At 40.6% G+C, this 12,932-nt stretch overlaps 1 protein-coding gene across 1 annotated transcript; it reads right to left on the reverse strand.

The window, feature by feature from the left end:
- Positions 1-815: 815 nt before the first annotated feature.
- Positions 816-12,097, reverse strand: POU1F1 (POU class 1 homeobox 1). Its single transcript, XM_063150074.1, has 6 exons — positions 11,956-12,097; positions 9,232-9,381; positions 6,517-6,756; positions 4,300-4,464; positions 3,656-3,716; positions 816-2,435 (listed from the first exon to the last, which is right to left on the reverse strand). The coding sequence occupies exons 1-6, from the start codon at positions 12,095-12,097 to the stop codon at positions 2,222-2,224; spliced, it is 972 nt and encodes a 323-aa protein (XP_063006144.1). The 3' UTR covers positions 816-2,221.
- Between the last annotated feature and the right edge of the window lie 835 nt (positions 12,098-12,932).

Consider the following 12,932-nt stretch of genomic DNA (forward strand, 5'->3'; position numbering starts at 1 on the left):
TTCAATGCTCACACATTAAATCTAGAAGAGAGTAACTTAAGTTATTCACCTTACCTTTGCTCAGCAGCTTGGCCTGTGCTTGGTCAGTTGTGTCCCTCACACGAGGGCGTCACAGTTCTTCAGGGACAGCTAAACCTAAGATTTAAACATTGTGATAACACCTTGTTTTGCCCTCTAGTGTGGTTTTAACACACTAAAGTTACCAGAGGAAAAGAAAAGCAAGGAAAAAACACAAATATCTCAAAAACAGCCCAGCTTGGCTGAATGGCCAACTAAACTGCAAGTTCATAGAGCTGCTCCTTGAAAATCCTGCCTTATATGCAGATTGGGTCCTCCCCCCACCCTAATCAAGAGTAATTGGTGGTAATTAAGTTGTTCCTAGAGAAAAAAAAAATGAATTGCCACTTTCTGTAAGTAAAGCACCAGCTGCAGCCATTGAAATTGATTTCATCTAGCTTTTCTTTAAATAATCCTAATTTGTTTGTATTTCTGTGGCAGTAGGTAGGTGTGTTTAAATGGTGGTTACTTCCCCCAGCTGGCCTTTTGTCATTTCTTTGCAAGACAATTTTGTTATGTGTCACCTTTAATTTTATTTTATCCTGTTGCTGCAATTAGCTTTCACTTGTGAGACTTTTTGAGTGGCAAGAGACCACCATGTTACTGTGAGGCTGCTCTGGAACTATCTGTTAGAGCATTCTAAAATACATTTCAGCATGACACACAGCTAAAAAAGAATGAAGTGTTACCAAAAGAGAGATACAAACCATTGCCTGAAGTGCCAAAAGTATAGGAATACTTTATTGGGTGAGGAGGTTGGGAAGTACAAGCTGATAGCATTTCTAGGAAACCTTTTATAATTAAGAAAATAATTTAGAATATAAATAAAGTTCTATATATACCAGATAGTGATTCCAACACGCATAAAATTTGACCACATCACATGAAAGACACACCAGTGCATGCCACCACCTTTGCTGAGTGCTGATCCTCTCAGCTGAACTTTTTTTTTGTGAAGTTCATGACCTGCTGGTAACCTGTGGTGGATAAAAGTATGCACCTTGGTCTCTGCTATAGCAATGAGCTATGCTAGTGATGAAAGCTGCCTGAAGGGAGTACACAGCCACAGTTTGTCCCCTTTGAGTTATTAAATTGAAGTTTTCTTCTCAGTTAAGGGCTTAGAGTGGTGCATTCATCCATAAAAATGTGGATTTTTAGAAATCCAGGAGCCTGATTTCCATTGGTGAGTATGCTTACGGTCACTGTAATAAGTATCAGAGATAATTTAATGTGCACTGGAGAGTGAGCACTTAACTTGTACATGCTGCTTCTAAGTGGTCTTGAACATTAAACTCCTCTGGCTTTATGTGGGCCTATTATAGAGACATTTTCTAAATCATCAGGTTTGTTTTATGGAAAAATAAAATGCATCTGGCCAGGACTACTTGCGTGTACTCACTTAATTTCAGTCCTGGGAAAACAGTCAAAATACTTATATGGTAATGGGCTAATTCCCATAACAATGAGCAGGGCTGATGAGATGGCTGGATAATCTATCCCTGGTGAGTACTACAGTCATTAATTCAGTTTTCTCAGTGCCTCCCTGATAGGTGGAGCTCTGGCAGTGGTATTTTTTTCCCCTCGATTATCTCTAGGCAGGAGGATGACAAATAAGGGATTATTTTCAATTAGTGGGGTGTAATAGAGAGGGAATGTGCAGTGCAATAAATTCTTATTTTGTGTACTTTTTTAGCTTAACACACCACCTCTGGTGTAAGTATGTCCACACATGGTTTTAATCAGAAGAAAGTACAATGCAGAGAAAGACCAATGTAATAAAACTCTTTTTCTTCCCCTCAGGCCACAAAGTCCTGAGGTCAGATAAACTGTATTCCTGTTTTTATAGCTAAGCCTACCCAAAACAAACTTTGAGGCACATAACAAATTAGCAAGAATTACCTTTGATAACAAGCATTATCCAAGCCACTTCTGCTTTACAAATGTTGGGCTGAGACACAGCATGCAGTAGAAGCAGTGTGACACCTCTGTCCTGGTGAGCTCACAGTGCCTTAACTAATGACAGCAAAATCCTTCCCATGCTACAGCTGCTGGTAGCATGGAGGAGGAATGAGGGGTTTACTGATTTTTCTCTTTTTTAACAACACAGTATTTACAACATTTACAAAAAGCAAAAGAGAAATCCACATGTGTGCGTGGAAAAGCTTCACCGGCATTCGTGGTGCTCCTTGATAATAGAACTGAAGGCATTCTGGTGTAGACTGGTCTTCACTCTTTTTTCCCTTTGTCTTCTATTGCAAAACCAAACTCTCACGACTTCCTTCTCAAGATTGAGCCCCTCAGCCATCCTCATGATTTCCTGAGAAGATGGTTTACTTTGTTCTCCAAAGTGCCTCTCCAGGGCTTCCTTGGCAGCGATGCTGGAAACAGGGGGGAAATTTCACCTTTAAAAAACTTTTCTGTACATTCAGGCTTTCACCATTAGTTCAAGAGAAAGATCAAGTAACAACACTGAAGGCAGTAACTTACTTTGTTTAATCTTTCTTCACATAAAGGGAACCCAAAGCACTAAAAATACTGTGTAGCTCTCTGCTGACACAAGCAGCGTGACATCGTACAGAATTTTGGCAAGGGGTGATGAAAAGGCAAAAATGGCAGCAAGCTCTGCAATTTCAGTGTTAATTATAAAATATTTGTGCTTCTTGGTATTATCTAGGAGACACAGCTACTAACTAGTTATGAGTGGGGTCAAAGGAATTAGAACAAGCCTGACCACCCTTCTGCCCCAGCAAATGCACATCAGTGGTGTTACCTGGTTTTATCAAATCATTTGGGTTTACAGAGAGGAAGAGCTTCATCACTTAGATTTGGGACACACTGTGTGTTTTGCATCTCACTAATTATAGAGACAGCACTAGAGTATTCCTAGAAATCACAGAGATTATGGCCAGCTGTTTTAGCCATCATCACATTCTCCAAATGTCTGCCCTCATCTGTTCTTCAGAGTCAGCAGCGACCAAAACTGAGTGGTTCACTAAACAGAATAATACTGTTATTTTTTTCTTATTTCAGATAGAATTTGCTTCCAATTTCTGTTAAATACTCTGAAAAACTACATATGTGGCATGCTTGTGTGCCACTGGGAGGCATCCAGAAGTTTCAGCAGTAGCTGTAATTTCTTTGGACACGAGAGGGCACTTCATGCATTATTCTGGAAGTGAGGTACAGGTATTTGCTGCAGAAATACAGCATCTGCTCCAGTTCTAGTTATTTCATCTCTTGGTCTTTCATCTCTTGGTTTATGGGTCAGTTTTTCAACATTTACTAATGTTTAACAAAACTGGCTAATTAATAGCATGGTGTTCTGCACATACAGAAGTATAGAAACATCATTACTTTTGACTAACAACTTCTTAGGTTTTGAGCGACGTATGAAATATAATACTTTGGAATTAATTGGGGTCTGGGGGATTATGCTGTTTGTTTTTTTTTAACTAGAATATTTCCAAATATTGGAACTTATAGAAGCCCAGGATGTAGATATTCATTAATAGAAAAGAGCACATCAATTTTGACAGAAGAAAAAGAAGCATCTTAGCCAAAATTGTTTTGAACCTGTAATAACCTAAATATTTATTACCTTATGGTGGTTCTGCGCTTCCTCTTCCGTTCATTCACCCCAACTTTTTCATTGTACAAAGCTGTATTAAAAAAAGAAGAAGCAGCCAAACAACAAAAGCTGGCAGTTACATTCCACAGGACTGGAAAACAAAAAATAGTCACTTTCTTTGAAGGAAGGAAAAAGCACAAGAGAAAGTGCTGCTGAATAAGAGGAGCATCACACACAGGATCCTTCCATTGTTAGGATGGCTGGTCATTGTTTTACCTCCAATCATAAATGGTTATAGGCAGAAATTATTAGAAGCAAATGGCCTTTGCTCATAAAAAATCCCTGTGCACTGCTAAATGGGCTGTCCTGCAGATCCTGCTCTGGCTCTCTACAGGACTGGAACTGGTTTGCTGGGATGGGACTGGAAGAAATTTCTTCCAGCAGCCCAAGAGATATTTCTGCTATTCTGTTTCAGTTTTCCATGCATTTCAGTTTTCCCCTCCATGCTCATCCAAAAAAAAAAGATAACTATACTTTAACACAAGCACGCCTTAGCATTTAAAGCTGGTAAAACAAAATCTTTAGTCCGTAGAATACACATAATAGCCCTAAAATATTTACATGGGGTTCTTCTTGAAGTGCAAATCAATATTTAGAGGGTTTCAGCTCCCTACCTCCCACTTGTTCTGCTTCCTCCAGCCACTTGGACAGGATGGATTTCAGTTTGCAGGCGTTCTTGAAGCTCAGCTGCAAGTTCTCAAAGCGGCAAATCGTCGTCTGGCTGAACTCGGAGCCATGCACAGCAGCCAGGGCTTCTCCAACGTTGGTTTGTGTATAACCTGCCAGAAACAAAGAGGAAAAAGCAGCTTTGAAGTTTTCTAGAGGGGCTTACTTTCCTTGAGATGCTCAGTCCTTCGCTGCTGGCTCTCGTGGTCAGTGTGTGTGCAGTGCCTGCAGGCTGAGCATCCTGCACAGGTCTCTGTGGCCAGCTGAGCTCACTCAGAGCCTGCTCGCTGTCCTGGTGGTTTGTGTGCAGTGTGACACTGATTTAGTGGAGTTTCACACCCCAGGATTAGGGATTTGAGAAGGTTACAAACACCCCATGACTTTCTGTAGATGGTGCAAGAGCAATAATCCCTAGAGGCACTGCTGGTCTCCTGTTAGTTGTTGAAACATCCAAGCTGAAGTCATCAGAGAAATGCTGCAGTTTCCTTGCAGACTCTGACTTTGCACCAATAACTCCCTGCTCATTTCTCTGAATGTGGATCTGCCATGGCTGAGAGACTGGATCATCATCCTCCTTTTCTGCTCTGGTGCCAGGACAAGGCAGGATCTCTATAGGCACTCAGTGTCCCATGAGGCACATTTTAACCTCCTTTTTGACTCCACTTAACCCTGTGCCTCTCAGACTCACAACCTGTTTTGCCTTGTAAAGCTCAAACTCAAAGATTATTTTTCCTGTGCATATTGCATTTGTGACATTCTACAGGCTCCATGTGATTTGCTTATATCAAAGAAAGTTTTGTTCCCTCAAAAATTCCAGATGAAGATGCAGTGATTGACTATGTGTGGCCTGGCAAACACTTTCCATTAGTGTGGGTGACATCAAATAAAGGATATACAGGAAAATTGGCCAGTTTGCTATAAGTTTTTAAACCCTAATTTCTTTTATTTCAGTTTAGACTGCAAATGGAACACACTGGCTTTCTAGCTGTTGAGATAGTGCACAGATACCCCATATAACCTTATAATTTTATATAATTATTTTATATAACCTTATAATCTTTTAGGTTTATAAAGGATTCTCTATACTTCTGATGCAATGTTATAAGTGATAATGCCAAGAACAACAGGGCAAAGCCCACCTTTGTCCTCAGCAGTTATCTCACGGCAACAAAGATATCAATTGCTTTTCAACTGTGTCTTGGCACAAAAAAATAAACCAGGAAGAGCACTTTCCTACAGGTGTGAAGGACTTCCCATGGATGTCACTCAGCGTATACTGAAATGACAGCAGACCATCAGATTAAGCAGTCTATGAGGAAAAGAATGGGAGGTTAGGTGGTTATGAGGGTGAGAGGAATAGTGGATTTGTCTTTCCAAACAAGCTGTGGGTCTGCTGCTAGATAAAGCTAGCACTGGGAGATAAAAGAAACAATGGGAAGGATTCCACTGATTGATAAATGGAAAAAGATATTTGCTTTTACAAATGAACTTTAGGTTTGCTGATAAATGAAATTAAATACTGAAAAATGAAAGCAACAATGGAGAAGAAAAACCCCTAAATTCCATAAGAATTAAAAATTAAAAGGGAGGGTTATACACTAGAGGGAAATCTTTGGTATCAGGCATTCTGGAAAGTATGTACCTCTCAAGTACTTCAGCCAATGGGGAAAGAGGGAAGGAAATGCAGCAGGGAAATTGAGATAAAAAGGAGGCTGTGTCCTCCAAAAACTGGAGAGATACCACAGGAATGCCCCATGGCCTCTCACTTTACTCAAAGTAAAAGGACTCCTCTGTCTCCTTTTTGGACATAAACCTCTGGTGTTTGTGGATTAACTTCCCTGACAAGGGCTATCTGCCCTAAGTTGCAGATAATTTCGAGCTCTGCAAAATATTGCACCTGGCACTGAATAGAATTTATTGAACATAAAAAAAATTTCTCTGCATTTAACACAAATAATTTAAGGGCAGGAAAGTTTAAAGTCCCTTTCTGCAAAATAAAAGTTCATTAATTCCATGGAAGTCTCCTAGGAATGGAGGAGGTTTTGCAGGGCAAGGCAGGATTGGAGTTATGATGAGACAACAGCAGAGGCCAGACCATAAACCAGAAACAACTGGGCTTTCACTGGACTCCTCCAGCCTTTTGTTCGTGGACATGAAGCACATACCCAGCTTGATTCTCCGCAGCTTGAACTCGTTGGCGAATTTCTCCAGCTCCCTGATCTCGGGGGAGTCCATGTCCACGGGCTCCTCGGCGGGCTTGCTCTTCCTGCGGAGCTCCTGCTTGAACTCGGCGGGCTCCTCCGTGAGCAGGGGCTGGGGCAGCGCCGCGAAGCCGTGGCCCAGGGCACAGGAGCTGGCACCCAGCGCGTGCTCCGGGAACTTGTACAGGCAGGGCGTCAGGCCACCTGGGAACGCCAAAGAGAGAGCTCATGGCGCTGCTCCTCTGCTGCCCCACTCTGAAAACGTCCGCTCACCACCTCAGCATCCCTGCCCGCAATTTTAATTCTATAATACACATGGGAGAATCCAGGAGTTAGAGTTTCCTAGGATGCGTTTTCTCTTTTTCGTCCCAAAATGCCAAAGAGAAAACTCATTGCACTGGCTCTCTGCTGCTGCACTGTAAAAACCTCTCCGTGTCACCTCCTCATCCCTGCCCACAATTTTTATTATATAATACACATGGGAGAATCCAGGAGTTAGAGTTTCCTAGGATGTGTTTTCTCCTTTTTGACATGGAAGTGTGGGTCCCCTTTCAACAACAGCCCCTTTCACCAGCCACAGCCATCCTATCACTTAGCAAACTGTGAAACACTTAAATAAGAGGCAAATGGTCTACACTTACACAGAAATCCATGCTTTGAGCTGGATCTAAGTGGCACAACAAGATCGATGGATCTGTGTCATCTTGAGTCACTTAAAATTTGCCAGTCTTAAGTGGCAGAACAAGATGGATGGATCTGTGTCATCTTGAGTCGCTTAAAATTTGCCAGTCTCTCTTTTCTGGCACAAAGAATACTTCCATGTAGATGCCATTTGATGATCAGACAAGATACCATCTTGACTTAGCATGGAAGTCTGTCAACAGCCCATTTCACCAGCCACAGCCATCCTACCACTTAGCAAACTGTGAAGCACTTAAATAAGAGGCAAATGGTCTGAACTTACACAAATAAAAATCCATGCTCTAAGCTGAACTTAAGTGGCACAACAAGAGCGATGGATCTGTCATTTCGAGTCACTTAAAATTTGCCAGTCTCTATTTTCTGGCACAAAGAATACTTCCATGTAGATGCCATTTGATGCTCAGACAAGATACTATCTTGGCTTAGCTGCAGCAGAGAATTTCTTTGAGGAAAGTACATAGGTAAGAGCTCAAAGGGAAAAAAAACACCAACAAAAAAACCCGAGAACTCATTCAGAATGATCTTTGAAAAAGAAATTGATCAAGGATAAAACAGAACTATTTTTCACCACCTTTTGTTCCCAAATGTCAGACTTAACAAGGAGATGCAGTTAAGAGTGAGGGCTGATTTTTCCCTAGATATTGTACATAAAGATAAAAATTCTCTGACCTGAGGGAGGCATGGGGGGAATTATTGGGGAAATATTAACACTCCTCAGTGTATCTGGAGCAGCCACTAAATTCCAGGTTCTCAGGTCATGTTTCCCAATTTTCTAAACTACACAAAACTGTGTAGAAGAATTCAGAACTTCATTAACCTCCCACTGCTGCCTCCATTTATTAGAGCTAGGTTTTTCTTCACTGCTCCAATTACTCCCATCAACGTTGGAGATTCTAACCCCATTGAGCTATTTAATACACTCCACACAGGATAACCACAAAAAAAACCCCCAAAAAATAATGAAAAAATGCTTTAAAAGAGAGGGACTTGCTTTGCAAGGTGCTGACACCATTTACCACATTGGGGTGAGGCATGCTGCAGGTCTGCAAGATACGAGTCTGGGAGAGACTTGCTGAGAGCATCTCTGGAGTTGCAGACTTGATGCCTAAGAAAATAAAGTAAGGAAAGACGAAAATAAGAAAAGAAAGGAGAAGAATAAGAATATATTTCTTTTGGAATTAATGAAAACTCATTTCTGAGCAATATAATTTATTATTACTTATTAACTTTCCCCAGAGACCTGGACAATGCCAGGAATCTTTTTAAAAGACACAGAAATGCACAATGAAATACAAGAATATGGAAATTTGCATACCATGAAGGAAGCCTACACTCTGTCCCTATTAGTCCATGCTGATTTACTCTAGCATTTCCTTAATTCTTAAATAAAATAAAATTGAGTTTGATTTAGGATTATTTTCAAGTCCCAGTTATTTTCTGGGAGTTACATTAACTTGGTTCATGTCATTATCTCATTGACTGCTACTTAAACTCGCACAGAACAAAAGTGCCTCACTCTTACTGAGCCTGGGGCAGGGAAGAATGAGCAGGATGAGTGTAAAAATCCATGATCACACGGCTGATCTGCCTGCTGCATTCACCTATCCCTTCATTATGCCATCATTTTATTTTATAGCTTCAGCCAGGGCTGTATCACTCCAGGTACTGGTCACACCCAGGCGTGCTGGGTATGTCACTTCTGGCCCTTCAAAAAGTGATAATCACCAGCAGAAGTGGCCAGAGGTGAGCAAAATGAGCAGGATTTTCCCAGCTTTGTAGGGAGACATAAGATACAGAGTGATTTCACAACAGATGCAGAGGTTTGGGAAGCTCTGGGCACTAATTTCCAAACCCTTTTTCTAGCGCCTCAATCCAAATCCCATCTTCTTCAAACGATTGTCTTGGATTGATCCCTCTAAAGCACAGCTCAGACAGACCCACACTGACAGCTCACCCAGCTGAGGTTTGGCCCCTTACCTGCCATCACCCCATAGGTGGAAGGTTGATTCCCATAGTGGCAGGAGGGCACGGAGTAGTGCAGGCCTGGCCAAGGGTGTCCCGGCGTCGTCGCGGCAAAGCCAACGCACGGACACGCACGAGTTGGGAGCAAAGAGAAAACAGACGGGACTCGTAAGAATTCAAGGTTCAAGGCACAGCCTTGAAGTGTGAGGCAGGCAGTGCCTTCTGTGCCTTCAGTTCCTCTGAGGCAAGACCAGGAACTGTCATGCTGTCCCTTGATGAGTTGGTTTTGATATAACCTATGGGCATAACCCGGTTTGCACAAACTGATGAGCAGGGGAAGCATTGCACTCTTAAGGAGGAGACTTGTTCCTCTCCTCACTCAACTTCCCCACACTGATTGATTCAATCTCACACAAAAACTAATTCTAGGGTCCCAGGAACCCTATAATGCCTTCATTCTCAAGCAAACCCCACAGCAAACGAAGGCCTGGGTTTCCAAAAGGCAGCAGTTTGGGACATCTGCTCTGATGTGGCCAAAAATCACAATTTCTTGAGTGCCAAGCAACAAAAAGCATTTCGGAGTGCTTTGGTGAGATAGAGAAACAAGATGGTAAATTCTGGATTTTTCTGGTCAGGCCTAAATAAACATTTTCCATCACCAGCACCAACAAACACACTGTTAATCTCTTGTGTTTTCACAGAGGTATTTCAGGTCTGTGCCCAGTAATAGCCAGTGCCTGAAGAATGAGACCACTTTTTGCTGAATGCAATATAGAGATATGGCTGTTTCTCATGTACAAGTAGGAATAAAAATGCATGTACTGCCCCCTCTAACAACTGCAATAAAACAGAATATTAAATATTAATGTTTATGAACATTCAGATATGTAAGACCACATTTTAAAAAACACATTCCTGTTGTTCAAAACAGTCTATTTAATTAGGGATTAGAATATTTGGGTTTTAGAACAGTAATCATAACAGTAAAGTGTCCCGTTTAAATATATATTTATATATATTTAAATATTGCGCAGATATAAAATCTACTAAGACAAACATGCTTATACTAATGCAGATGTAGTGAAAATAAAGATTGTGTTAATAACTGTAATGCATGTAGAGCAATTCAACTTTGCTGTTAAGAACTGATTTTTACTGGTTGCATTTTCCACTATTTCATAATCCACATACTATAAATTTTATGCATGAACATACAATTTTTGACCTGCTAATCATGATTTAAAATTAAATAGTGAGGATGATGCTATTTAAATGAAATAATAGCAGTTACAGTGTTGAGGATACTGCAGAATATCAGCTGAATGACACAGCATAGTATTTGAACAGAAGTATTTTCATCTTTCTTGTGATGAAGAATTGTTACATCCATTTTTAAACTTTTGACATTTCAAATAAGTTGTTATTCAAAACTCTTTCACCATTATATTGTACACAAATTCTCCTCATGTGCGCTCAAAGTGGCACTTTTTATGACGGTTCCTTAACCTATGTATGAAATTTGTAAATCTTGACTCATTATAGTTACCACTCTCTGTTTCTGCTTTCCCAGGGCGTTTTTTTCACAGGATCATCTTCTGGATGTGGTTCAACAATCAAAATTTCCACTGACTGCAGTGGCATTTGTCCTTGGGTGGCAGATACAAAATACCAAAACCTGAACCTGTGGCAGGTGAGCATCTGCTCAGGGCCAGCCCTCATTGTGTCCTTTCCATTACAAGTCAGATGAATCTGGAAAATACTGCTGTCATACAGATACATAAATTTGACCTCATACAAAATTTAAATTCTCCTATTCCCTGCCACTATTGCTAACCCACAGCTGTATTGGGATATTTTGAGCCTTTTGCTTAATGTATAAGATGATCCTGTTTTCTCTTACCAATAATCAAATTTCACTACATACATGCTTTTTCTTTTCATTAAAATGCTTTATTACCAATGCTTTTCAGGAAAAATCTACTTTCTTGTTAAGACTCCAAATAAAATTCTAATATTAATGCAATTTCAAATAAATCAACTATTTTCTTTTTCTTTCCCTGAAGGCTTTCTATCAACAATTCCTGTATTCCACAATCCCAACTCTGCAGTATTAACACTGCAAGAAAACTCTCTTTGGCTCAGATATTTAGTGATTAAATAGTCCCAATATTTAAATACATCTAATTGGATTGTATACACGAATATACTAGATTCAAAAATAATGGCATGGTTTCTACTAACCGTTTTGAACACCACATTTAAACCTTAGTGTTGATCCAGTTTGCAATATGCCTTGCAAAGCAATGTTTTTCCTTGTTTAAAACTCTCCCAAGCTATATTTACACTTGTGGCCTTTTAAATGTATTTCCTATTTAAGGCAATTTATAATATTTTAAATTATGGTTACATAATAAACAACCTTTCAACTATTTTACAAGACAGTTGTCAATGAAGACTGTAGTAATACCAAAACCAGTGTTTGAACCTGTTCTAAGTTGGCAGCATATTTGAGGCTAATCTTGTCACAAACTTAAAGAAAATTACGTATTTAGGTAAAACACAAACATTTGTGCTTTTCCTGATCCACTCATATGCAGGGTTTTGTGGAATTGCTTCTACTTTGGCATAGCCCAGATCATACATAACACTGACACTGAACACTTTAAACACTGAGAACTCAATGAACTCCTCTATCACCCAAAAGTTACAAATGAGAGCAAGAGTATTTTCAAAAAGTACCTGTAGACACAACATTGGTGGTGTGGTTGGAGACCTGCAGGCACTCTGCAGCGCTGTGGTGCATTATCAGAGGCAGGGAGGGAGAAGAGTCAGAATTCAAGGGCACAAAGGTGTCTGAGGAAGCAAATGCTTGGCAGCTCATACCCTCCCCGAGGCGAGAGAGCTGCCTGTGCCGTGTCCTACCAGAGCAGATCCTGCAGGATTGGTGGCACCTCAAGCTCTGTTCCAGGATTTCACCTGGATATACACTCAGAGCACAGGGAGGTCGTGTGCAGGTATTTATACCACTAGGAAATCCCTTTATCCATTTTAATGTTCTTTTCCCAGCAATATTGCTAGCCTGGTACAGAGCCTCCTTCCTTCCCACACAAACACAATACGTGTCCAATTAATGGAGGGGCGGGGGAAGAAGAGGGAAACCAGAGACATGATTTGACAGATATTTTCAATTAGGTCTTTTGTGGAGGACAATGACCAGGAAAAAAAATTAAAGTATCGTCTCCAAAGGTGGTGGCAACAGACGAGTGAGTTTAATACCAAGTAGGTTTCCACAGTTAACACCTGCCTCCAAAATCTCATCCAGGCAATTGTCTGCAAGGCAACCTGTCTGAAAGCTCAAACAGAAGTCTGCAATAGTCAAGAACCTATAGCAAAATAATCTGAATTAACCTAATTCCCAGCAGTTGCACAGTGATCATTTGTCTTGACCTATACCAGTATAAATCAGAGATGTGTAATATGAAGCAGCTGTAGCCAGAAGGAACATTTTGAACAGATAGCTTTCCATAAGCACCATGTGCTAAATGTTTATCTAAATGTTTATCTAAGATGAGCTCTTGACAGAGTCCATGGTGTCCCTTAAAACTCATTCACAGTTCCTCTTACTGGTTTTTACTACTGCAGCATCTGAAGTCTTCTCCTCAAGATCCTAAGGAAAATCAGCATCCTTACTCAAAGAAGAAAAATGATTTTTTGAC

The sequence above is a fragment of the Melospiza melodia genome, chromosome 2, assembly GCF_035770615.1.
Source record: "Melospiza melodia melodia isolate bMelMel2 chromosome 2, bMelMel2.pri, whole genome shotgun sequence".
NCBI lineage: Eukaryota > Metazoa > Chordata > Aves > Passeriformes > Passerellidae > Melospiza > Melospiza melodia.